General features: G+C 52.8%; 1 protein-coding gene across 1 annotated transcript in view; it reads right to left on the bottom strand.

Moving 5' to 3' along the window:
* OBSCN (obscurin, cytoskeletal calmodulin and titin-interacting RhoGEF) overlaps nucleotides 1-22,633 on the bottom strand; it is a 198,509-nt gene that overhangs the window by 75,581 nt on the left and 100,295 nt on the right. Inside the window, 23 exon segments of the mRNA XM_047776349.1 lie at nucleotides 3,624-3,887; nucleotides 4,209-4,472; nucleotides 4,586-4,852; nucleotides 5,778-6,044; nucleotides 6,464-6,736; nucleotides 8,194-8,460; nucleotides 8,728-8,994; nucleotides 9,678-9,950; nucleotides 10,915-11,181; nucleotides 11,288-11,554; nucleotides 11,645-11,911; nucleotides 12,040-12,309; nucleotides 12,547-12,813; nucleotides 13,589-13,693; nucleotides 13,778-13,939; nucleotides 14,140-14,293; nucleotides 14,407-14,519; nucleotides 14,725-14,991; nucleotides 15,290-15,556; nucleotides 16,491-16,760; nucleotides 16,904-17,170; nucleotides 17,322-17,606; nucleotides 18,915-19,190. Of these exon segments, the coding sequence (XP_047632305.1) occupies nucleotides 3,624-3,887; nucleotides 4,209-4,472; nucleotides 4,586-4,852; nucleotides 5,778-6,044; nucleotides 6,464-6,736; nucleotides 8,194-8,460; nucleotides 8,728-8,994; nucleotides 9,678-9,950; nucleotides 10,915-11,181; nucleotides 11,288-11,554; nucleotides 11,645-11,911; nucleotides 12,040-12,309; nucleotides 12,547-12,813; nucleotides 13,589-13,693; nucleotides 13,778-13,939; nucleotides 14,140-14,293; nucleotides 14,407-14,519; nucleotides 14,725-14,991; nucleotides 15,290-15,556; nucleotides 16,491-16,760; nucleotides 16,904-17,170; nucleotides 17,322-17,606; nucleotides 18,915-19,190 (5,646 nt within the window).

Raw genomic sequence — 22,633 nt, 5'->3', positions numbered from 1 at the left:
TGGGCCATGTGCTGGGCATGCCAAAGACATAATGTAGATGATGGCTTCCCTCAGCCCAGCCCCCATCTGTGAACTCCTCAGGCCTCATACTTTGTATGAATCTGGCAGGCAGGGCTGGGAAGGGTCAGAAGAATACAAGCCCATCAGATAATCTGGAGAACTTTGGAGGCAGAACATAAGACACAGACTCCAATAGGACAACAGGACAATATTGATGATGTCACAAGAAATGGGAAGTTGCTTAATTATTGATTTCTTCTGGCTCATAAAACAGCTCAGGAAGGTGGAAGGGATTCCATGGAGTTATGGAAAGAGGATGACACTGAAACAAAGAGACAGTGTGGAATGAATGCATACAGATGTCATAAAGTCAATAAGTGGACACAAAAACATGGCTCTGCTTGTCCATACATGGTTGTTACCTCAACAGCAAGCATGGCCCCAAGGTCCTCTCCTGCCCGCACATGCACAAGTACTCCCTGGCATCCACCACAGCCCCTTCCTGCCTCAGGCTCACTCTGCTTCCATCCCAGAGGGTCTCAGGCCCCTTCTTCAACTCCACAGGGCCTGTCCTGCTCTGCTCACAGCACAGTATGGCCATGGCCCCTCCTGTGGCCTCTTCATTCCTCAGACCCTTTGTGACCTTGGCAGTCAGGGCTGAGGAGGGCTAAGAAGTTGCTGAGAACATCAGGCTGAAAGAGGGACTCTGTCCAGAATGGGAACACCACAAAAACCACACAAACTGCATAAGGCCACAATACGAACAAGTGCACAAATGCAATGAGAGCAATGGAGGCAAATACCCCAGAGAGAACAGAGGACACAGGACTGAACATGGCATCTACTGAATGAGAGGACAGGTGCTATGAGACACATGGGGAAACCTATCTGTGAAAAGACACAGGTAGCCACGGAATCCTACAGGGGAGGAGGTGACATAGAGACAACATGCAGACATGAAGCCACAGGTCCATGTGGCCTCATGGGTCTTTACCCCTGACAATGAGCATGGCTGAGGTCCTCTCGTGCCCGCACACGCATGAGTACTCTCCGGTGTCTGCCATGGTCAGGCCACGGATCTCCAGCTCACACAGGGCTCCATCCTGCCTCAGGCCCACTCTGTTCCCAGATCTGAGGGTCTCAGACCCTTTCCTCCACTCCACAGGGGCCGCCCTGCTCAGCTCACAGTGCAGTGTGACCGTGGTCCCTTCTGTGGCCTCTTCCTTCCTCAGGCCCTTTACGAACTTGGTGGGCAAAGCTGCACAGGGTCAGAGTGACACAGAAAACATCAAACTCTCTGGAGAATTTGAGAGAATCAGGGTGTGGACACTTGACAATGAAAGGCTCACACTTCGGAGTAAATAAGGAATTATAACACAGATTCATGGACACATGGTAAGCAGCAGTGCTGTGCAGACAGAGAACAGACTAGGCTGAGCCCATCCAAGTACAGACCAGCAAGAAATGGAGGATCTGGAATCCTCATGAAAGAGATAGTAACCAGGAGGGATGTCCTCCCAGCATCTTCTATGGCCCATCCTGCCTCAGAGCAAAAGGAAGATATGAGGGCCCAGACCCCTTCCCCAACTCTACATGCCAGGCTGCCCAGCTTACACCGCACCATGGGCATGGCCCTCTCCAGGCTGCCTATTTCATAGCAATTTTATAATCCCATGGGATACAGTTGTAGACAGAGACACAAAAAAAGCTACCTAAACTCTCCTACAAGTCTGCACCAGCACTCCCTGTCACCTCCTGCTGTTCCTGGAGCCAGAGCCAGGACTGACTGGGCCTGAACAGGACTGACAGGGCAAGAAACATCACAGCCAGAAGAGAAGCAGAAGCCACCCTCCTCCTGGCCTGTCATCCTGAAGCAGGTGTCCTTGAGACCCACATACTCCTAGAAACAGTTGGTCAACTCGGGTCCTCTGCCCCTTGGTCATTAGTGGTGCCTCCTAGGGTTGAGGTTGCTCTCAAGTGCATGACAGGTCTCCAACCACACACACCCTGCCATCTCTTGGTGGGTCTCAGCAGTGTGAGTGCTCAGAGTCTCTGTGCTGGAGATGCTGTGCTCCATTCATGCAGTTCAAGGTGGCATGGTGGCCTGGCTTCCTCTTTAAAGCTCTGAATATTTGTGCACAGAACAACCCTGCCCAGCTTCCAGAATCCTCTTCTTCACCATCCACTTTGTCTTGTGAGTGGGGCCCAATATGGCCTAGGATGTGAGGCCCCATCATACCTGCAGAGCTGTGCTTCCTTCTGCCCTGAGATGCTCCTGTGCCCCTTCATCAGTGTTGCTCCCAGGACCCTGTCAGGACCGAGTGGGTGGCTCGTCCTCTGTCCCATACTCTATCTCTGCAGGAAGTGACCAGGCCATCACTAGGGCTTCTGAGGACCTGGACTCCTGGCACAGGGAGATGACCTACTTCCAAGCCATAAGCCACACTATGGCCAGGCCTGATCCTGAGTCCCCATATCTGAGGGCCTCAGGCTCCTTCCACCCCACACAGGGATGCCTTGCTCAGCTCACAGCACAGCATGAACATGGATGCAGCCCCTCTCATGGCCTGCTCAGGACTCATAACTTTTGTGAATTGGTGGTCAGAGCTGGGAGGGATCAGATGTTCACACAGACCATTCTACTCTGGAGTGTGCAGGTGCCACAGACACCATGCTGGAAACACAAGCACCCGCTGGAAGTGGACCCCCGGGGACATCAGGCAAGATGCTCACAATAGGCTGTTCTGATGAAAGAGGACCCCCACTCCTCCCCTTCAGGGCAACCTACCCACCTGGCCATCATCCACCCCACACAGGAAGTAGCCTTGTCAGCCCCTAACCCTGTAGCTAGCCCTTCTGCTTCAGCTAACTGCACCCACTACCCTCAGACTGTGTCCTCCCATCCTGTGTCTTAGCCACAGGCCACCCTGCTATGCCTATAGACCCCCTTCTATGGTTGCTACCAAGAGCCAGCGCACCTGCCAGAGACACCAGACATGAAACCCCCACCCCCAGCATGAGTGCCCATGTGCCCCTCCAGGCTCTGGCTCTGCTCCTAAATGCAGCTCTTCCTGTCCCTTCTCTCCTTCCACAGTCAACAACTGTTCATACCCACTTCACCCTCCACACCCACCTTATCTCCTACCCCACCTTCACCTCATCCCCACACCCAGACCCTACCTCCCTCAACACCCTGATACTGGACCGCAGACCCTAGGACCTACTGCCATATCTCTCCCATGGCCCAGCATGTATGTCCCAGCCTCCCTCCTTTGACACCCCTTCCAACATCCTACCCTCAAGGGCCAGGCTTTTAACTACTTCCCAATGTCTCTCCTGGCATGGCCCCTCAAGAGGACCATAATTCCATCGTTTATATTGTGCAGTTGCCCTCCTCCGCTCCCCCAGATGTGAGCCCCTGAGGGCAGGGAGGACCTTATTCTCTGCTCTTCATCTGAGATGCACCTCACAGAAGCAGGTGCTGGGAGACCTGTGCTGTAGGACTGCAGGAGATGCACAGAGAAGCAAAAGATTGAACTGTACACAGAAAGGGAAGACTAGAGGACATGAGCAATCCCTCAGACATGAAGCTTCCGCTCTGTATGGCTGCACACAGTCTTTACCCTGGACGGTCAGTGTGGCCGATGTTCTCTCCTGCCCACATACGCATGAGTACTCTCCAGCATCTGCCACCATCAGGCCACGGATCTCCAGCTCACACATGACTCCATCCTGCCTCAGGCTCACTCTGTCCCCAGCTCTCAGGGTCTCGGGTCCCTTCCTCCACTCCACGGGGGCCTCCTTGCTCAGCTCACAGTGCAGCGTGGCTGTGGTCCCTTCCATGAACTCCTTGCTTCTCAGTCTTCTTATGAACTCAGCAGGCAGGGCTAGGGAGGGACACACAGACACAGAACATCAGAGTCACAGGAGAAATGTGGAGACAGGACATGACAGGACAGGAGAAAAGAGACTCCAACAGGACAAGAGGACAGAACCTACAGTGACACAATGAGGGGTGGGAAGTGGCTCAGATGCTGGTTTCTCACAGTTCATACAATAGCCCAGGAATGAGGAAGAAATTCCATGGAGTTATGGCAAGAGGGTGACACTGAGATGGGGCAGAAAGGTGGGATGAGTACAGGAAGACGCCATGAAGTCATTAACTGGACACCAAAACACAGCTCTGCTTGGCTACATGTGGTCTTTACCCATGACGGTGAGTGTGGCCGAGGTTCTCTCCTGCCCACACACGCATGAGTACTCCCCGGCATCTGCCACGGTCAGGTCCTGAATCTCCAGTTCACACACAGCTCCTTCCTGCTTCAGACTCACTCTGCCACCAGCTCTGAGGGTCTCAGGCCCCTTCTTCCACTCCACTGGGGCCTCTTTACTCAGCTCACAGCGCAGCGTGGCTGTGACCCCTTCTTTGGCCTCCTTGCTTCTCAGTCTTCCTATGAACTCAGCAGGCAGGGCTGTAACAAAGTCCAATGGACACAGAACATCATCTTCATCCTCCCACTAAGGATGAAAGGGGCTGCAGAGGACCACTTGGGGTCACCTCAGCAGTGTGGGTGAGGATACTCACCCTTCACGGTGAGTTTGGCTGATGTCATCTGGTCCCCAAAGCAACAACAGTACTGCCCAGTGTCCTGAGGCCGCAGGTCTCGGACCACCAGCTCCAGCATGGTACCTTCCTGTCTCAGACTGTACTTGCCCCCAGGCTTCAGAACCTCATCTCCACAACGCCACTCCACAGGCATGGCCACTGATGACAGCATGCAGCGCAGTGTGGCAGCTCCACCCTCCAGTACCTCCATGTCCTTCAGCCCCTCTCGGAACCACACTGGCCGAGCTGTGGAAAGGCAGGGGCTCAGCTCAGCCCTCACACCACACTGCCTCCTGCAGGGGCCCTCCTACAGTTGAGGATGGCTGAGGGTGCAGACAGGCCCACATCACTGTCTACATAGAAGACTAGTGACAAGTACCCCAAGTCCTCTGCCTCTCCAGGAGGGAGAGCCAAACAGCAGGAAACAGAGAATGGTGGAATGTTATGGGCTACACTGTGTCCCTCAAATTCATCTCTTGGAGGATGACTCCTCAGGACCTCAGGATGGAGCCATATTTGGAGATGGGGGTCTTTAAAGAGATGGTCAAAGTAAAATTAGGTCACTAAGGTGGGTCTTAATGCCATAGTATTGGTGTCCTTTCAAGAAAAGGAGATCAGGACACAGACAGACATGAAGTGATGATCATGTGAGGACATAGGAAGAAGATGGCCATTTGCACACCAAGTGGAGAGGCCTCATGAGAAACCAGGGCTTACAGCACGGTGATCTGAGATTTCTAGTCTCCAGGACTGGGAGATGATAAATGTCTGTTGTTTAAGCCCCTCGGTCTGTGGTATTTGTTACCCAGGCAAAGCTGACTCAGACAGAGATAAGCCAAGCCAGGAGAAGGGAGACACAGAGATGTCAGAACACAAGACAAGGTCGGGAACGAAGTGGAAAAGAGACAGCAGGTCAGGAGACCAAGAGAGGGTGAGGGAGGCTATGAGGAGCACAGAGACCCAGAAATGGGCATTAGCGAGCAGAGTGAGGTGGATGTACTGCTGAAAAGACACAGGTGGTCAGAGGGAGCCTCAGAACAAAGCCCCCCCCCCACACACACACACATAACACACATAAAGAGGGCAGAGATGGAGACAGAAAGAGTGGGACAGAGTTCTGGAGGTGCCAGAGCATGGTTGGAGGCTGCCCAGATCCCCCCCAGGGGCTCACCATGGACCCTGACAATGGAGCTGCTCCAGGCGCCCCCAGTCTCACATTTGTAGCGCCCACTGTCCTGCAGGGTGGTGTCAGTGATGACCAACTGGGCCCGGCGGCCCTCATAGGTCTGCCGGCACCGGGCCGATGGCCGCAGGGCCTTCCCGTCCTTGGTCCAGCACACAGGGTTGTCTAAGGCAGCAGTCTCACAGACCAGGGTCAGATCCTCCCCCTCTGTGACTGTGACATCTGTAAGCTCCTGGGAGAAAACACTTGGCTTCTCTGGAGACAGAGAGGAATGCATAAGATGCTTGAGGACTCCTACAGGAGGAGCCCCAGGTCTCGCTACAGACCAGCCTGCACTCCTGGTCACTGCCCATCTGCCCCTTCAGTCTGAGCTGCTGGAGGAAGAGGACAGGCTCTATGAGACTCCACCCACCAGAGGGGCTTGGCCCAGCTCAAGGTACACTGACCCTAAGTTTACCTCTGCAGACCATGTGAAACAACACATCCTGAAACAGTGCCACTCGGCCTCCCACTCCCTGGGATCCAAGGCCCCAGTCCACGGGAAACCTATGGTGCCTTCTCTGTGAGTCCCAGGGCCACACTTTGGGTGTAGCCAAGCCACTGTCTTAAGGGTGCACCTTTAGCCACATGGACTGACCCCCACCATGGCACTGGGCACTGGCCATGCAGCCTACCTGTGACCCTCAAGGCAGCCGAGGCCCGCTGGTCGCCTGCCTCAAAGTGGACAGTGCCTGAATCCTTGAGTGCCAGCTGCCGCAGGGTCAGTACATGGTAGCCACCAGGCTGGGCCTCAATTTCATTGAGTTCGTTGGCATACAGGGGGGTTTTGTCCAAGAACCAGTGGACGGGCTTATAGTCGGCAGGGGAGATGCGGCAGCAGAAGGTAGCCGAGGAGCCCTCTTGCACCTCCGCGTCCTCCAGGTCCTCCATAATGAACACTTTCTGGCCTGCAGAGACACATGTCAGGGACCCTCTGGAGAGCTCCCAATGGAAACAGTGTGCTCCTCAAGACCTGGGGTCAGCCCACAGCAGTCTGCAAGCAAATGACTTGAACAGACACAGGATGACAAAAGAGAAAACAGTAAGGGGGTCTGAGCTGTCCAAAGGTATTTGTTTTAGGTCCATCATAAAGTTCCCAGTCCACCTCTGGGGTCCCTCTGCAGAGCACACACAGGTGACCCACAACAGCAACCCCATCCCTAACCTGTCTATGCCAATTCTTCATGTCACAGAAATCACTCAATGCAATTAAATTTTGTATTAACAGAAGAAATAGGAATGCGAAAAAAAAATGTGCTAAAATTTAAATTGAATGCTTCAGAGGACTGACAATACGAATTACTAGATGAAAAAAATTTTCCTGCTGTGAAAGCTTAGAATGAAGTCATAAATACAGAGATGGATTGCCTCCAGATTCCTTCTGCATTTACAGGTATCTTGAAGATACTGCACACTAGAAAGCAGAGATGGCACATTAGAAGGGCAGTGTATGCAAAGGGAGGAAAGGAATTCTGGTTCATGAACTGAGGCAAAAAGAAAAAAAGCTCTAGTCAACACCATTAGACTGCCACAAGTCCATGTGTTTTAAATTTTTTAAAGAGCATGTTTTGTCAATGTGTGATGCTTGCTTTAACTGATTTTCTGAAAGTATTAATATCCACTTTACTAGATAGTGGTGCCTCCACTGCACCAAAAAATGTTTTCATTGAGCTCAGTGGATTCACTGTATTTTACTGAAAAAGAGAAAAAAATCAGGAGTCAGGCTTTCTTGTTATTCTTTCGGTTTTCTCCTGTGGACAAACTCCAGGAAGGACTGCCAGCTGACTTCATCCTGGACACCACCCCTGGCATCAGGAGCACTGAGTTCAACCCTGCCATGATGCCTACCTGCCCTACAACTCTGGGCCAGGTAACAACCCCAAGTAAAGCCAGTTTCCTTATCTGTGAAATGAGAGAATGATAACCCTCACCCTTCCTCCCAGGTACAAACCTGGAGACTTCCCTGAGCCAGTCTCCTTCCACAGTGGCAGAGGTGGTACATTCATGTGTAAGTATGTGCAGAGCTCATGCATGGGCACATGCTAGAAGGGCTCCAGAAATACTCACCAAGCAAATGAATGCACAAATGAATGAAGGCTGCTGACTCATTTACACAAGGCCCAGCTGGCTGAGCCAGAGACAAGACCACCCAGGCCAAGCCCTCCTTGGAGATGGGAAAACCAAGGCTAGGTTTGTACAGGGCCAAGCAAAGCTCTGATCTCTGCCCACCTCTGAGTCTATTTTATTTTATTTATTTATTTATTTATTTCTCTTTTTTTAATTTATATAAGCTTACACCTGAGCACACTACAGCTGCAACATCTGGTATGCAAATGAGAGGCACAGCACAGTGCCCAGGCCTTACCTTGTACCAGAAGCCGGGCCTGGGACTGGGCCTGGCCAATGTTACAGGTGTAGGTGTCACTGTCTGCCTTCTCCAGGGCACTGATGGTGAGCCTCAAGGTCAGGCCCTCCTGGCTGGGAATGTGCTTCCCTGAAGCTCGCAGCTCTGTGAGGCCCTTGCACCAGGTCACTGAGGCAGCAGGGCGCTCCGTCTTGCAGGCAAACACAGCTGTGCCCTTCTCCTCCACCTGCAGGTCAGCCAGCTCCTCTGTGAATCGATTTGGCTTTTCTGGGATGGGGTGAGAATGGGTGGGAGGGTGAGAATGGGTGGGAGGGTGAGGCCCCTGGGCAGACCCCATGCAGGCCCCTGGAAAGAGGAAATCACTCCCCATGACAGGGAGTTTCCTGGCCCACCCACAGAGCCTCAGGGACCTGGGTGAGCCCCTCCTCTACCAGGCACCCCTCAGTTCCTGCCTGGGACAGAACAGCTTGGGCAGCCCCAAGCCACACTGAGGAAGAGAAGCCACAGGGCCCCAGGGGCTCTCATGGGGATTACCTTCCAAGTGGAGGCTGGCTGTGCTTTTGGAAGACTCTGTCTCACACGTGTACTCGCCACAATCTTTGAGAGAGGCTGCATGGACAACTAGCATGGCCCAGGTGCCTTCAGTGAGCACCTCATACTTCTTACTCTTGCGAATGGCCTTCCCATCCTTCAGCCAGTGCACTGGGATTCCCTCCCGGGAAAGCTCACACCTCAGCACCACATCCTCACCCAGCATGGCCTGCTGGTCTTCCAGTGGCTTCACGATGTCTACCAGCCTCTCTGAAAAATAAAAAAAGCACAGAGATGGAAGTCCATGAGGTAGGACTACAGCTCTACCCATGGCCACTGCCCTAGCCATGCCTGCGGAGATGCCAGGAAAGGCACTCAAGAAACTTTAGCTCTGGAGAACAAGACTACAGCCTATAACTCCAAGAATTTGAACTCTGGAGCCTCAGAGGCCTGGAATGTCAGGGGAGGACCCTAGGAGGGAGAGATATTAGACCACAAAATCTTACGTTCTCAGAATTTTTCAGAGCCCTGTAACCCAAAGCATGGACAGAGACCAGGACTGGGTTGAACTTTGACCATCGGCACCAAGTATTTATGCTGGAAGTGAAAGTCCAAAATTCCAATGGCAATTTCACTGGCGCCATGAGCCATGCAACTAGCACAGCAGTTGAACCATGGATCAGAAAGCAGAAGGCTTGCTCCTGCCCAGAGACTCCAAAACCTCACCCTAGAGAGTAAGCCCCATGAATAACCAGAACCCCCAGCACCCCAACAGATGTCTCAGGCCCCAACCAGGGGCTGGGGAGACATTCCCCAAAAGCACCCCCTTGCAGCTGCCAAGCCCAAGGCCCCTGCTCCAGGCTGCCTGGAGAGGGTGCAGGCTCAGCAGCTCCCAACCCAGCCCCTGGAGACAGACCCCTGACCTGTCAGTTCCCACTACCGCCATCACCCACCTCTGACGATGAGCGAGGCCTTGGAGGTAAGGTCCCGCACAGAGAAGACCACCTCCCCAGCGTCACTTGGCACAGCGTCTCGGACAACCAGAGTGTACTTGCGGCCCTGGCGAGTGGCCTGGAAACGGTCAGAGCCAGCCACCGTTTTCCCACCAACTGTCCACACAGCCACATCGCCAGTGTTCTCGTGGGACAGGACACATTCGAAGCTGCAGCTCTCACCCACCAGCACCTCCACTGTCTTCAGCCTTTTGGTGATGCCCACATGCAGATCTGTGGGCCATGGGAGACAGCTATCATGCCAGCCAGGCCCATGGAAGCCTGCCCTGAGACAGGCGCCATCAAGCCTGTAGCAGCCCCAGGCCAGACCATCCACAGAGCATACCCTCCCCAGCCCCATTTCCAGAGGGCCTGGTGTCCTTTTCAGCAAATGTCCCCTTTGCCCTCCAGCTGTCCACACTCTGATGTTTGGATGGCTGATAGCTATGAGTTGTGACCAGGGCAGCTGTCTTCATATTGGCTATAGAGCAATGTGGAAAGAAGAGGTACTACACAGTTGTTGCCAGGTCACATGCTCCAGAAGAAAAACAGGTACCCAAAATGAAGGGGCAATCCAGCTCTAAGACAAACTCAGCACCCCACCTCCCCTATCCCGTCTTATCACAAACTGGCCAGATCATCAGAGACCAACGATGGGATTCCCGGGGAGCAGGCCTGCCATGCACATGGGAGAGAACAGGAGATAGTGATGCATACAAGATGTCAGGCATCTGTCCTATAGTTGGGGAACCAGGCCCGTGTGAAAGGAATGTGGCTGTGTCATAGCCTGGAAACCCTTCTGGGCCACCCTCTTCCTGACATCTCAGCCCTCTCCCACTCACCAACTCCAGGAGGCTCTCCTGACTGCCCCTTCTGTGGACCTTGTACCTGGACGTACACATCCCCAGCTGCAGAGTGGATGTCTCCAGCCTCTGTTGAATCTCTCATACTCTGGGACTCTATCAAGCAGGGCCAGTCCCTTCTCCCAAGCTTGCTCTGTTGCCCATCATCCTGACCTACCTGACTGTACCTGTGCCTCCTAAGACCCTATCAAGCCCACTCCTGAAGGAGCCTGCCCTGAGCTCTCCAGGCTCAGCAGAGCAGCCCCTGGCCTCAGACAGTGGGTAGGTCCCTTAGGCGGAAGCACCACACTCCCAGCGCCCTGGCCCCAATATCTGGAGCCAGCTGGAGCACGCACCGTGCACGCTGACACGGGCATGGGTCTCATCAGTGCCCACGTCGCAGGTGTACAGGCCAGCATCGTCCCGGCTCAGGTCATGCACCACAAGTCCCCGAGTGCCCGCTGTATGCAGGAAGTCATACTTGTCACTGGGGCCCAGCTCCACACCATCCTTTCGCCACACCACATGGGCCTGGTGGTCAGAGACCTCACACTGCAAGGCCAGTGTGCCCCGCTCCTCCACAGACATATCATCCAGCGCCTTCAGGAACACCACCGGCTTCCCTGCAGAGAAGGTGTGAGTGACTAAGGGGTCCAGCTGCCAGCTCTGGTCCAAGGGGAGCCAGTTGCACATCTCAGAGGTCCCCACAGACTCCACAAGGCACCTCACCTTTGACCTCCAGGTGGGCTGAGGCTGTAACCTTAGGGGAGGAGGCACACACAGTGCCCCTATCAGCCTGCCGGACCCGCTTCAGCACCAGCGTGTGGCGGCGGCCCTCGTGGGTAATCTCATGGAAGCTGTCGTTATACAGTGGCGTCCCATTGAGTGACCATTCCACCTCCTCATCCTCGTGGGAAAGCTCGCAGGAGAAGCAGGCAGAGCCCTCCTCTGTGACCTCCAAATCTTGCAGTGGCTGTGTCACCATCACCTCCCGCACTGCCAGAAGCACAGCAGGCAGCTCAGGAGACTATCATTGCCAACTCCCCTAGAGACCCTCTGGTGACCCTGTGCCGCCTTGCTCAGTACCTTCCACGGTGACCTCAGCGCTGCTCTGGGCGCTGCCAGCCTGGCACCGGTAAACACCAGCATCTGCGGGTGTGAGCCTCAGGACTCGCAGCTCTGCCATGTGACCCTCCAGCCTCATCTTGAACTTGCCAGATGGCGCCAAGGGTGTCTCCTCCTTGTACCACTGCACTGCCTTGGGGGGCGGCTTGAAGTCACAAGACAGAACTACCGACTGCAGCTCACGTCCCACCTTGGGCTCCAGTGGCCGCGTGAGCACCATGGGAATGTCTGCAGTGAGAGGAAAGAGGAGGCACTGCATAAAGTGGGCCAGCCACAGGGCTGAAACACCTGCTCCCGCCCTGCCCTGCCCTGCACCCTCTCCATGGCAGCCGACCCGTCGGGGAGCGCACGTTCACCTGAGACAACCAGGGAGGCCGTGGAGCGTGATTTGCCAATGGTGAAGTGCACTGGCCCCGTCATGGTGGAGAAGGTCCGCCGCAGAGTCAGTCGGTGCACTGTGCCCTCCTGCTCTATTCCCACATCAGCCCCTGCCTGCAGAACCGTCTTCCCCAGGAGCCACTTAGGAGGCCGCACTGAGGGGATGGAGAGCTCACACTCGAACCAGGCAGGGGCAGGCTCCATCACCGTCACATCCTGCAGGCCCCGCACGATAGTGATGGATTGCTCTGTAGGTGAGGGGCCAGTTACTGGGAGGATCCCGCAGGAAGATCACCAGCCACCCCTCTGCAGGCTCGGCATTCCTTCCTAGGCATAAACCCTCTCAGGCATGCTCACATTCTCCCTAGGGCACCCCGACGCCCCCAATCAGGTTCTTCTCAGACCTGGCCGCCTCCAAGTGCCAAAGGCTTTAGCCCCTCCCCTGGGGGAAAAAGGAACAGCTGCCCACTCAGCCCTGCCCGAACCTTCCACAAAGAACTGGGCACTGGTCTTAACATCGCCAGCATCACAGGTATACGTGTCCTCATCCTCAGGCTGGACAGCATTGATGACTAGCTTGCGGTAAAGGCCATCACTGATCATCTCATATTTGGCTCCCGGCTGCAGTTCCACACTGCCCTTGAACCACCGCACCTGGGCGCTGGCCCTCGACATCTGGCACTCGAGCACACCTCGGTGCTTCTCCATTGCGATCTTATCCCTCAGTGGGCGTAGGATGGCCACGGGCAGCTCTGTGGGCACACATAGCAGAGTCAGGGCAGGCACACAACAATCCCAAGTCCCTGGGGCTGGGCGCTTTGGCTGTGCAGCTTCCCACCAGCCAGCCAAGGCTATCATGCTCAGGCTCTACAACCTGCGCCAGCCTGTCCACCAGAGCCAACAGTTAGCTAGGTTGAGGTGTTGCCCTCGGGTTGCTCTAGGACTTGCTGAGCAGCAAGTGCACATCTGACCATGAGGAAAGTGGGCGCATCCACATGCCAGCTATCATCCAGTGGGCCCTTGCCACGCACATGCCTGCCCTGTCCCCCAACCGTGCCCATCCTCTCGCCACACACCCTCACCCCGCACACCCTGCAGTCCCTTGCACCCTGCCCTTGCCCTATGCATCCACATGCGCTGCCCTCCCTGGCCCCATAGGTTCCCAGACCCTTTCTCCCTCATGCCTCACTGCCACTTTGCCTGTCATCAAGGCCACCAGGTGAAAAGCTTTGTGGGCTCACCTCCTGCCCAGGCCTCAAACCCTTTCTCTTCAGCCCTTGCCACAGTCACAGGAGGAAGAATTCACTGGCACCTCCATTTTAAACAACGAAGGAGACCCCAAGCCTACCTCTCTGAGACCACTTTCTTCCTGCCGAAGAGGGAATGCCCCCTTTCCCTCCTGCTGGGTCTCCCTGGAGGGACCCCAGAACAGGGACGGCTGGCCTTTCAGCCCTATAAGGCCCAGTATATGGGCCTGTTCACACACACACATTGTCCAGCCCATGCCCTGCCCCAAGCTGCCATTACCTTTGACTCGAAGCTGGGCTCGTGATTCTGCATTTTCAGCTACAAATTTGATTTCCCCTGCATCACCCACCAGGACCCTCCGATAGATGAGAGTGTATGTCCTTCCTGGGAAAAGAAACCACTTGGCAGTAAAGGGAGAGGTGGCCTGGGAGTGGGAAGGGGGAGAAGTCCTCCTAAAGCCCATCTCACCTTCCTGGCGGATGCGCACATTATCAGTGGGTCGAAGCTTAATGCCCTCCCGGAACCAGTGGGCAGGCACCTCATCATGGGAGACCTCACAGGAGAAGGTGGCACCCTCCTTCTCCATCACTTCCACGTCTTCCAGGGGCCTCACGATCTGGATATTTCGGCCTGTGGCAACAAGCAGGCCCTGCCATACCCTGACACACAGAGCCGTCTGACATTTACCCCCCGCCCCCAGCTCGCTGAGAGGGTGCAGAACGGGTGGCGTAGGCAGAGCCAGAAGGCAAGGGCAGAGCTGGAGGGCCAAGCACTTGCTGGGGAACTCAGGGGGGCCAAGAGACTCTTGCACCCACCTACCCAGCCCTCACCTTGCACCTTCAGAGAGGCTGAGGTCTGAGCATCATGGGCATCACACATATATACACCCTGGTCCCCAAGTTCACACCGGTAAATGATGAGACTCCTGCAAGATCCTTGGGCCACCATGCCCACCGTCTTGCTCAGCCGCAGCTCCACACCATCCTGCGGAGGAATGAAGCCAGGTGAGTGCTGGGACTGCCAAGCAGACTGGTCCCACTCCTGCCCACCCATGGTGTGAGACAAGAGGGAACAGAGGAGTCCGGGTTCAGAGGCACCTTCAACCAGCGCACATCCACATTGGGGCGTGAGAGCTCACAGTCCAGGACGACTTTGTCCTTTTCTGTAGCCACCACATCCTGCAGAGGACGGGTGAACTTCACAGGCAGCTCTGGGGAGACAGGAGGGGAATGGTGAGAAGCAGGGCCTCTTGAAGGAGACAAGGTCTGAGCTAATTGAGATGATTCAGCTGGTTCTAGGAATGAGCCCCACCTCCCCTTGGATTCTACATCCTACGCACACCTGCCTCCCTGGGCCACCTTGGCGATAGGGACAGGTGCTCTGGAGTGAGTCCCACCCCACCTATGCACACCCACCAGTGACCACCAGTTGCGCTGATGTGTGCACGCCCTCTGCCCTGAAGGTGACAAGGCCTCCATCCTGCCGCTGCAGCTGTGACAGTGTGAGGCTATGGGTGGGGCCATGCACTGCCAGCTGGCACGTGGGTCCTGGCTGGAGTCGAAGACCGTCTCGAGTCCAGCTGCCCTCCACATCGGCATGAGACAGTTCTACTTCCATTGTGGCGACACCCTGCTCCTGTGCCTCCACTGCTTGCAAGCCCCGCACAAGCCGGACCTGGCGCACTATGAGACAGAGAGAGAGAGGATGAGCTATTGCAACAAGACCCTGGCTAACCCCATTCACTTCCACAAGGAGCCTCTAGGTGCCCTGGAGGGGGAGGCCTGCCCTTCCAGGAGGAGGCCTCCCCCTCAATCCCTTCTCCACCTCCCTGGCCCCTGCAAATGGTGATCCGACCCCTCCCCCCTTCCTCCTCTTTCTCTTTTTTCAGCTGGGTCTTTCCCCCTTTACCAGGAGGAGATCCACTCCCTTCCTCCCCTCCCCACCTCCTCTATGCCCAACCCCTAGGCATAAGCCGCTCACTTTCCACTGTCAGTTTGGCCTGTGTCTTGTCATCTGGTGTCTCACAGCCATAGAAACCACGGTCAGCAAAACCCACATTGTGGAGAACCAAGCGGTGACTCTCGCCCTCTGCGTGGATCTCCACATTCTCGCCAGGTACCAGGGCCGCAGCATTGCGTGTCCACTTGACCTCTGGCCACTGCCGTGTCAGCTCTACTGCCATGGTCACCGAGCTCCGCTCCTCCACGGTCTGTGGCTCAAGCTTCTTTTTGAACAGCACTGGAGCCTCTGGAGTCACAGGAGAGGGAGGTCATCACAGCCACTGACACTCTTAGGAAAACAAAGCAGAGGGACCCTGCCCCAACCCCTAACCAGCAGAGCTGCCCTCCACCACGTTCCTACTCCAAGCAAGGCAAGGCTTTGTCCATAGTCAGGGCCAAGCTGCACACGTGCACAGGTACGATTTGATAGCAGAAAATTGTGCCTCAGGGGTTTTCTCTTTTCCCGTGCCCCTCCCACCCCCTGCTCCCCTTCTCTGAACAACGTCCTGCTAGGCCGCCTGGAATTCCTAAGCGTGACAGGTGACCAACAGCATGGGGACACAGGGAGCTGTTGAGGCAGGCAGACTCTGAGCCCCCAGACCAGCTGCACCCGAGTTTTTTCTTTAACTAGGCCCTGGATGCACCACGTTAAGAAAGAGAAATGATCGAGTGGGCCCCCCAGTCTCATGCTGTGCCACGATCTCCCCAGAAGTGACTCTGCCCACATCACTCCCTTACTCAAGAACCTGCGCTGGCTCAGTTCCCACTTACCTAGATAAAGTTCTGGCTCTCCCTCCCCACCCACAATCTAGCCTCAGCGAGCCAAGTGCATCCTCACTTTCTGCATCTGCTTGCCCTGGCTGCCAACTTCACTCTCTTCCCCCTTGCTCTCCTTTGGGCTCAGCAAGGGTCATTTCTCCTAGGAAGACTCCCTGGAGCATCTGAACCTCCACCCACACCTGGACCAAGCTATGCTGCTGGAGTTTACCACCTTCCCTTAGAAGCAGGTGTCTGCCCTCTGCACCACCCTCCTCTTCTCTTTGCAGCTGACAAACCCTGTGTTCTCTAAAGCAGATGAGATGGACATATGCAGCAGCAGGATGCCGCATTGGAAGCAGTGCACTAGGAGAAGCCTGCTGCAAAGAGCCAGTGTGCACCCTCCCTGTGCCCCACACCCTCACCTCGGACCCTGAGCGCAGCTGTAGACTTGACACCCTCAGCCTCCGCGGTGATCTGGCCGGAGTCCTCCAAGGCCAGGCTCAAGATGGTCAGGCTGTGGCTGGCACCCCTCTGCGATATGAGAAACTTCTCGCTGAGCTGTAGCTGAAGGCCATCCCGGAACCACGTGACTGCCACATCACTGGGGGTCACCACGCACTGGAAGTTAGCCTCGCAGCCCTCCTCTGCAACCACTGCGCTCAGCGGGGACGTGAACTTGACCATGCGAGGCACTGCAGACAGGAGCTCCACTTGAGAGGTGGGCAGGAGGGGCAATAGCCCGCGACCTTGCACACCGCGGAAGAAAACCTCTTCCAGGAAGCCTCCCAGGAATGCTCCGCCCAGCCGCTCACCCAGCACTCAGGCGGAGGCATACCTCTAACGGTGAGTGTGGCGCTGGTGCGGTCGTCGCGACTCTGGCACACGTACTCCCCAGCATCCTCCGCTCGCAGGCCGGTCACAGTGAGAGAGCGCTGAAGTCCCGCAGCCGCCATCTGGAAACGTTTGCCAGCCCGGAGTTGCGTGTTCCCGCAGCGCCACACCGCTTCGGCCTGAGCAGGGCTCAGCTCGCAGGTCAGCGTCACCGTGCCGCCTAGCTCCCCGCTCATAGACTCCAAAGGACGACAGAACTTGGCAGCCACCTCTGAGGGAGGGGAGGGGACGTCAGTCTGCAGGGCTTGGACCGCAGCACCAGCTTTGAACCGCTGGGTCTTGCGCCCTGAGTCTATGTGGGCTCCACTCTAGGATGCCACAAACAAGGGATTCCCAGAGGACCACCCCATGACCCCATTCACCTTCCACCTGCACCGGAAAGTCCTGCCCCTCGGCGCCAACGCGGCAGCTGTAGACTGCACTGTCCAGGGTCTGCGCACCATGCACAGTCAAGGTGTGGGTTTCCCCCAGGCTGGCCATCTCATGCCGCTTGCTGCGGCGAATCTCCACGCCATCCTTGAGCCATGTCACCGCAGCCACAGAGGGTGTGGCCAGTGTGGCTGTCAGGACGATGTCCTCATGTTCCTTGACCACCAGAGGTTCCCTACGTCTTGGCCTTTCCAGGGCTGCGAGCTCAAGCTCAGGCTCTGGCGGATGGTGATCAATAGGCATTAGAGAGGGGAAACTCAAATCCCTGGCCTGGGCCCTGTCCCCTCTCTGGGCCATGGGTGGGAGAAGACTTAAATGAAACTGCCCAGGGTTGTCCAGCTCTCCACCACTGCTCTCCACTGAACAAACCAGAGAGTAAATGCAGCAGGGCCACACTCCACCTGCCAGCCACCATTCAGGCTCACAGGGCCTGTGTAGGGTGGCTAGGAGAAGCCACCTGGACCGTAGTCCTGGGGGCCACAAGCTCTGTCTGACCAAGAGCTGAGAATCTGGGATCCATGTCCATGCCCCAAGGGAAGATGGACACCCTGAGCATATAATGCAGGGAAAGCGGTGGACACAGTGAGCCTGCTGCAGCCGGGAGACTAGGTCAGCATTCCAGAAGAGCAGTGGGGAACAAGGCCAGGAAGGGAGGGGGAGGAGGACAGTCTGGGCAGAGGAACCCTTGCGGGGGGTAGACTCTCAAAGCTGACTGGTGTGAAACAGCTTGAGTACTTCCAGCATTCAAGCATGGGGGGCAAAGCCAAGGCAGAGAAGGGGGAGAGGAAAGTCTTGGAGGGGGTCCAAGAGGGTCCCTGAGAGAGTTGACCCAAGAGACACCTGGAAAGACCATACTAGCTGCAGGATTGGGGACAGGGAGGCAAGGGACAGTGTCAGCAAGCTCAGGACACTGAAACCCAGTGATGTCAGCAGCAGCCAGGAGGGATGGGAGGGACAGGAGCAGGCAACACACTGACCAGGCTGGGACAGGCATCTAAGCAGAGGCCAACACAACAGGCTGACCTAAAGATAGCTGAATGGTAAGGACCCCAAGGACAGAAACAGGGACTCCAGACCCAACAGTATTCCAAGGCCAGAAGCTCCATAGAGCAGAGCTGGGCTCTCGAGATACCCAGAAAGAACTAAAATGGGTATGGTGTCCTCCCCACCCCTTGCCAGCCATAGACAGAGAATGGCCATTTCTACAGACTATAGGCCATAGCTGCCTGCAGATGACTGAGAAAGCTTCCGTGGTGGGTTTCATGCTGAGAAAGGTAGGGATGTGGTGGAGAGGTTAGGAACCTGGGGACACAGATGCCAAGGATGTCCTGGACCAAGGACAGTGGCAAGCATCCTACAATTCAAGCACCTTCTGAGTGGACAGAGTCCTACCGCTTACTGCATCAGAGGAGAACCCAGCACAGGCCCAACACACAGACATATGACCCCCACCCTACTGGAGATGTGCTAATTTCCCCCAATTTTTCAGGCACTCATTCCCCCCCCAACTCAACCCTGGCACCCACCTGTGACATCTAGGTGGAAAGAGACCTTCTGGCCACCGGCTTCGCAGCTGTACTCCCCAGCATCTGCCTTGCCCACCTGCTGCACCACCAGCCTCCGGGTGCAGCCCTTGGCCTCCACGTGCACCTTCGAGCTTGCACTCAACTTCTTCCCGTCCTTGTACCATGTCACCTCCGTCTGGGCCTGGGCCACCTCGCAGCTCAGTGTGGTGCTGGCTCCTGCCTTGGCCTGTACCTCCCTGCACATTAACTGCTCCTTGGCAAACACCACCATAGGCTCTGGGGACAAGGAGGAATGCACAGGGTCAAAGACACCATCTAAGTCAGGAAGGTAGCACTAGGGAAAGAAGACCTGGACAGATGGGAAGGGAGACTGGAAACTTCTCCAGGCTTTGCTCTAGTTATACAACAAGTACCCACAATTTATTTATACATTCTACCACTGATCCATGTATTTTGTTCCTAATGGGGATTTTGTGAAAGGTTTCTTTAGGAAAAGAACTGTGGGATCATGAGGCATGCACACCTCAACCTTCCTAGAGTTGCAGTCTTTCCCACATGGTTGTGCAGAGAACATTCCCACCCACCGTGAATGAGTTCCTAAGGTTCCATGCTCTTGACTACTCTCAGCACTGTCAATTGTTGGCAACCTGGTGGAAGTGTAGTTGTATTTCCTAGGCTTTCTTTTGCATGGTCATGATGACTTAGAAAGTAGAGCACCATTTCTGATTTTTTTTTTTTTTTTTGGCTTTTGGTCTTTGCTCTCCTGTAGTGTTATTGCAAGGCTTTTGCCCAATTATCAGTAGAATTGTCTGTCTTTTCCTTATTCATTTTGGGGACCTCTTTTATATTTATATCAGAGCTTTGACAATTATGGGTGTATAAATATTTTCTCTATCTTTGTCACTTGCTTTTTCACCTTTTATGTGTATTGTGTTGCTATAAAATTCTTAATTTCAATACAGGCAAGCATGGCAGTTTGTCCTTTACAGTTAATGTATTTATATCCATTTATATCATTTAAGAAATCTTTTATTACCCTGAGGTCATTAAATAATCAATATTATCTGCTCAGAGCCTGCTTTTATCTTTCACATTAGAGTCATTAACCCACTTGGAGTTGGTGTTTTTGTGTTCTGTGAGAGAGACCACTACACGGTAAAAAACAGAAAAGGGATGGGGGAGTCTGGTTACGTGTAGGTCTGCTTCAAAGCTCACTATTCTATTCCTTTGTTCTGCGTATTTTTCCCTGCATTGAAACCCAGCTGTCTTCACAAATGTAGCTTTATAATAAGTTTGATATGCATTTGGAATGGATAAGCAATGAGATCTGCTGTATAGCACAGGAAACCAGATCTAGTCACTTGTGATGGAAATGATGGAGGATAATGTGAAAAAAAAGAAAAAATATATATATATGAGTAGGCCACTTTGCTGTACAGCAGAAATTGACAGAATATTGTAGGTCAACTATAATAGAAAAAATAAAAATCTTTAAAAAAAGTTTGATATCTTACAGATCAAATGCTCTACTTTGTTCTTTACAAGTGGTTTGGTTCCACTTCACCCTTGGAATCAACTTGTCAATTTTGACACACCCACAAAGAACTTTTCTTTGGATTTTGATTAGGAGAATGGATATCTTTGTGCCTTCCATGTATATCTCACCATTCATTTAGATCTTCTCCACTGTCTCCCTCAAATATTTAATAATATCCTCCCTCAGAAACCTTAAACATATTTTATTAGACATGAAATTAGGAGAATAATACTTTTGATGCTATTGTATTGTCTTTAACTGCAATAAAATATCAATTTCTGACTCTCTGTTGCTAGTACTTCAACACAGAAGTGTTTTCTGTGTATTTTTCATATAGTGATCTTTCTCAACTTTCTCACTAACTCTAAAAATTTACCTTTCCTACTTTATGCATTAATAATTTTATCATTTGTGAGATCCACTTTTCTTTATCTAAATATCATGACTTTATTTTATATTCCTCCTTACAGGCTGCATAATGTGGACACAAGTTCTGATGTTGAGTCACTTAAAATGCTCCAATTAAAAGGAAAAGCTTTCCAGCTTTCCCTATAAACCTTGTTTTGATTGTTGCTGTTGTTGGTTTTTTTTAGTACCCTGTATCAAATTAAGGAACTGGAGTTCCCGTCATGGCTCAGTGGTTAACGAATCCGACTAAGAACCATGAGGTTGCAGGTTTCATCCCTGGCCTTGCTCAGTGGGTTGAAGATCCGGCGTTGCCTTGAGCTGTGGTGTAGGCTGCAGACGCAGCTCGGATCCTGCATTGCTGTGGCTCTGGTGTAGGCCGGCGGCTACAACTCCGATTGGACCCCTAGCCTGGGAACCTCCATATACCGTGGAAGCAGCCCAAGAAATGGCAAAAAGACAAAAAAAAAATCAAATTAAGGAACTATCCTATTATTACTAGTTTACTAAGAATTTTATTAACACAACCATATGCTACATTTTATAAAACCCTGATTCTGGATATGATGTAAAAATTTTACTAAGCACTTTCATTCAACATTTTTAGGTAAAAACATCCTTCTTCTCTTTTAGCTCCTTAATGTTATAGATTGTATTGATTTTCTAATGTTCTGATGTTGAACCAACCTTGCATTCCTGGATTAAGATTTGACTGTGTTATGCTATTCATATACTGCTCCACTCATTTTGCCAATATTTAGTATAGGATTTTGATACGGACATCCATAAAAGATTGGCTTATTTCAGTTCTTTATACTTTTTTTGTCAGATTTTGGTATCAATGCTATGCTAGCTATATAAAATGAATTAAAGAATATATATACACCCCTTTTCTATTTTCTTAAAGAATCTCCATAAATGTGGAATAATTTATTTCCATAATATTTCCAGAATAATTTACCAGCAGAGGCACTGAGCTTAATCTTGTTTATGAGAAAATTTTTTATTATGGTTCCATGTATGGTTTCATATTCAAGTTGTTTATTTCTTCTTGCGTAAGTTTTCTAGGAGTTGGCCGATATTTCAAAACTTTTCTAATGTACTTGTGTGAAATAATATCATATTATATTATAATAATATCGAAATGATTCCTAGTGGGTTTCTTGGTATTTATAAACACCTATGAATCATTATATACTGATAATAGTATCAAATTGTTTGGCGGCACTTAGGAGTCAATGTGAGACACAGCCCATCTCTGTTTGAGGTTAACCTCTCTTTAAAAACGGAAACTGAAGTTAGTTCACTCTCTGTGAACCAGCCTGAGAAGTACAGACCACACAGGAGTCCTTAGGAAAAGCTATGAAATGAATACTGCTTTACCAGTCAGTGGTTGCTACTATAGTACCTCATCTTTAATAAAGCATGCTGGTATAGGGAAAGCTTCTTATTACTCTCTACTTCTAAATCTATAAATTAAACTCCAACAGAAATTCTGACACAGACTGTAATAATCAAAGACAAAAAGAAACCAAAATTTGCTTTTAAAAGAATATCCCATATCTCAGAGGTGCACATTAAAGGCACATACCTACCAACCCTCTTCTCTTGGTTTACTTTACACAGACAATACAACAGAACATGAACCTAGGTTTTGTGAAATTTAGGGACACAGGTAACTTCTACAGCCACGTGGAAGGAAGGAAAAGTACCTCAAAACAACTAAAACTTCACAAAATTCAGACTTGAGGTAATGCCAAGTATGATTATATGGTTG

This window comes from Phacochoerus africanus, chromosome 4 (genome assembly GCF_016906955.1).
Source record: "Phacochoerus africanus isolate WHEZ1 chromosome 4, ROS_Pafr_v1, whole genome shotgun sequence".
In the NCBI taxonomy this organism is placed as follows: domain Eukaryota; kingdom Metazoa; phylum Chordata; class Mammalia; order Artiodactyla; family Suidae; genus Phacochoerus; species Phacochoerus africanus.
Note: the sequence above shows the minus strand (reverse complement) of the source record. Positions and strands in the feature narration are given on the sequence as shown.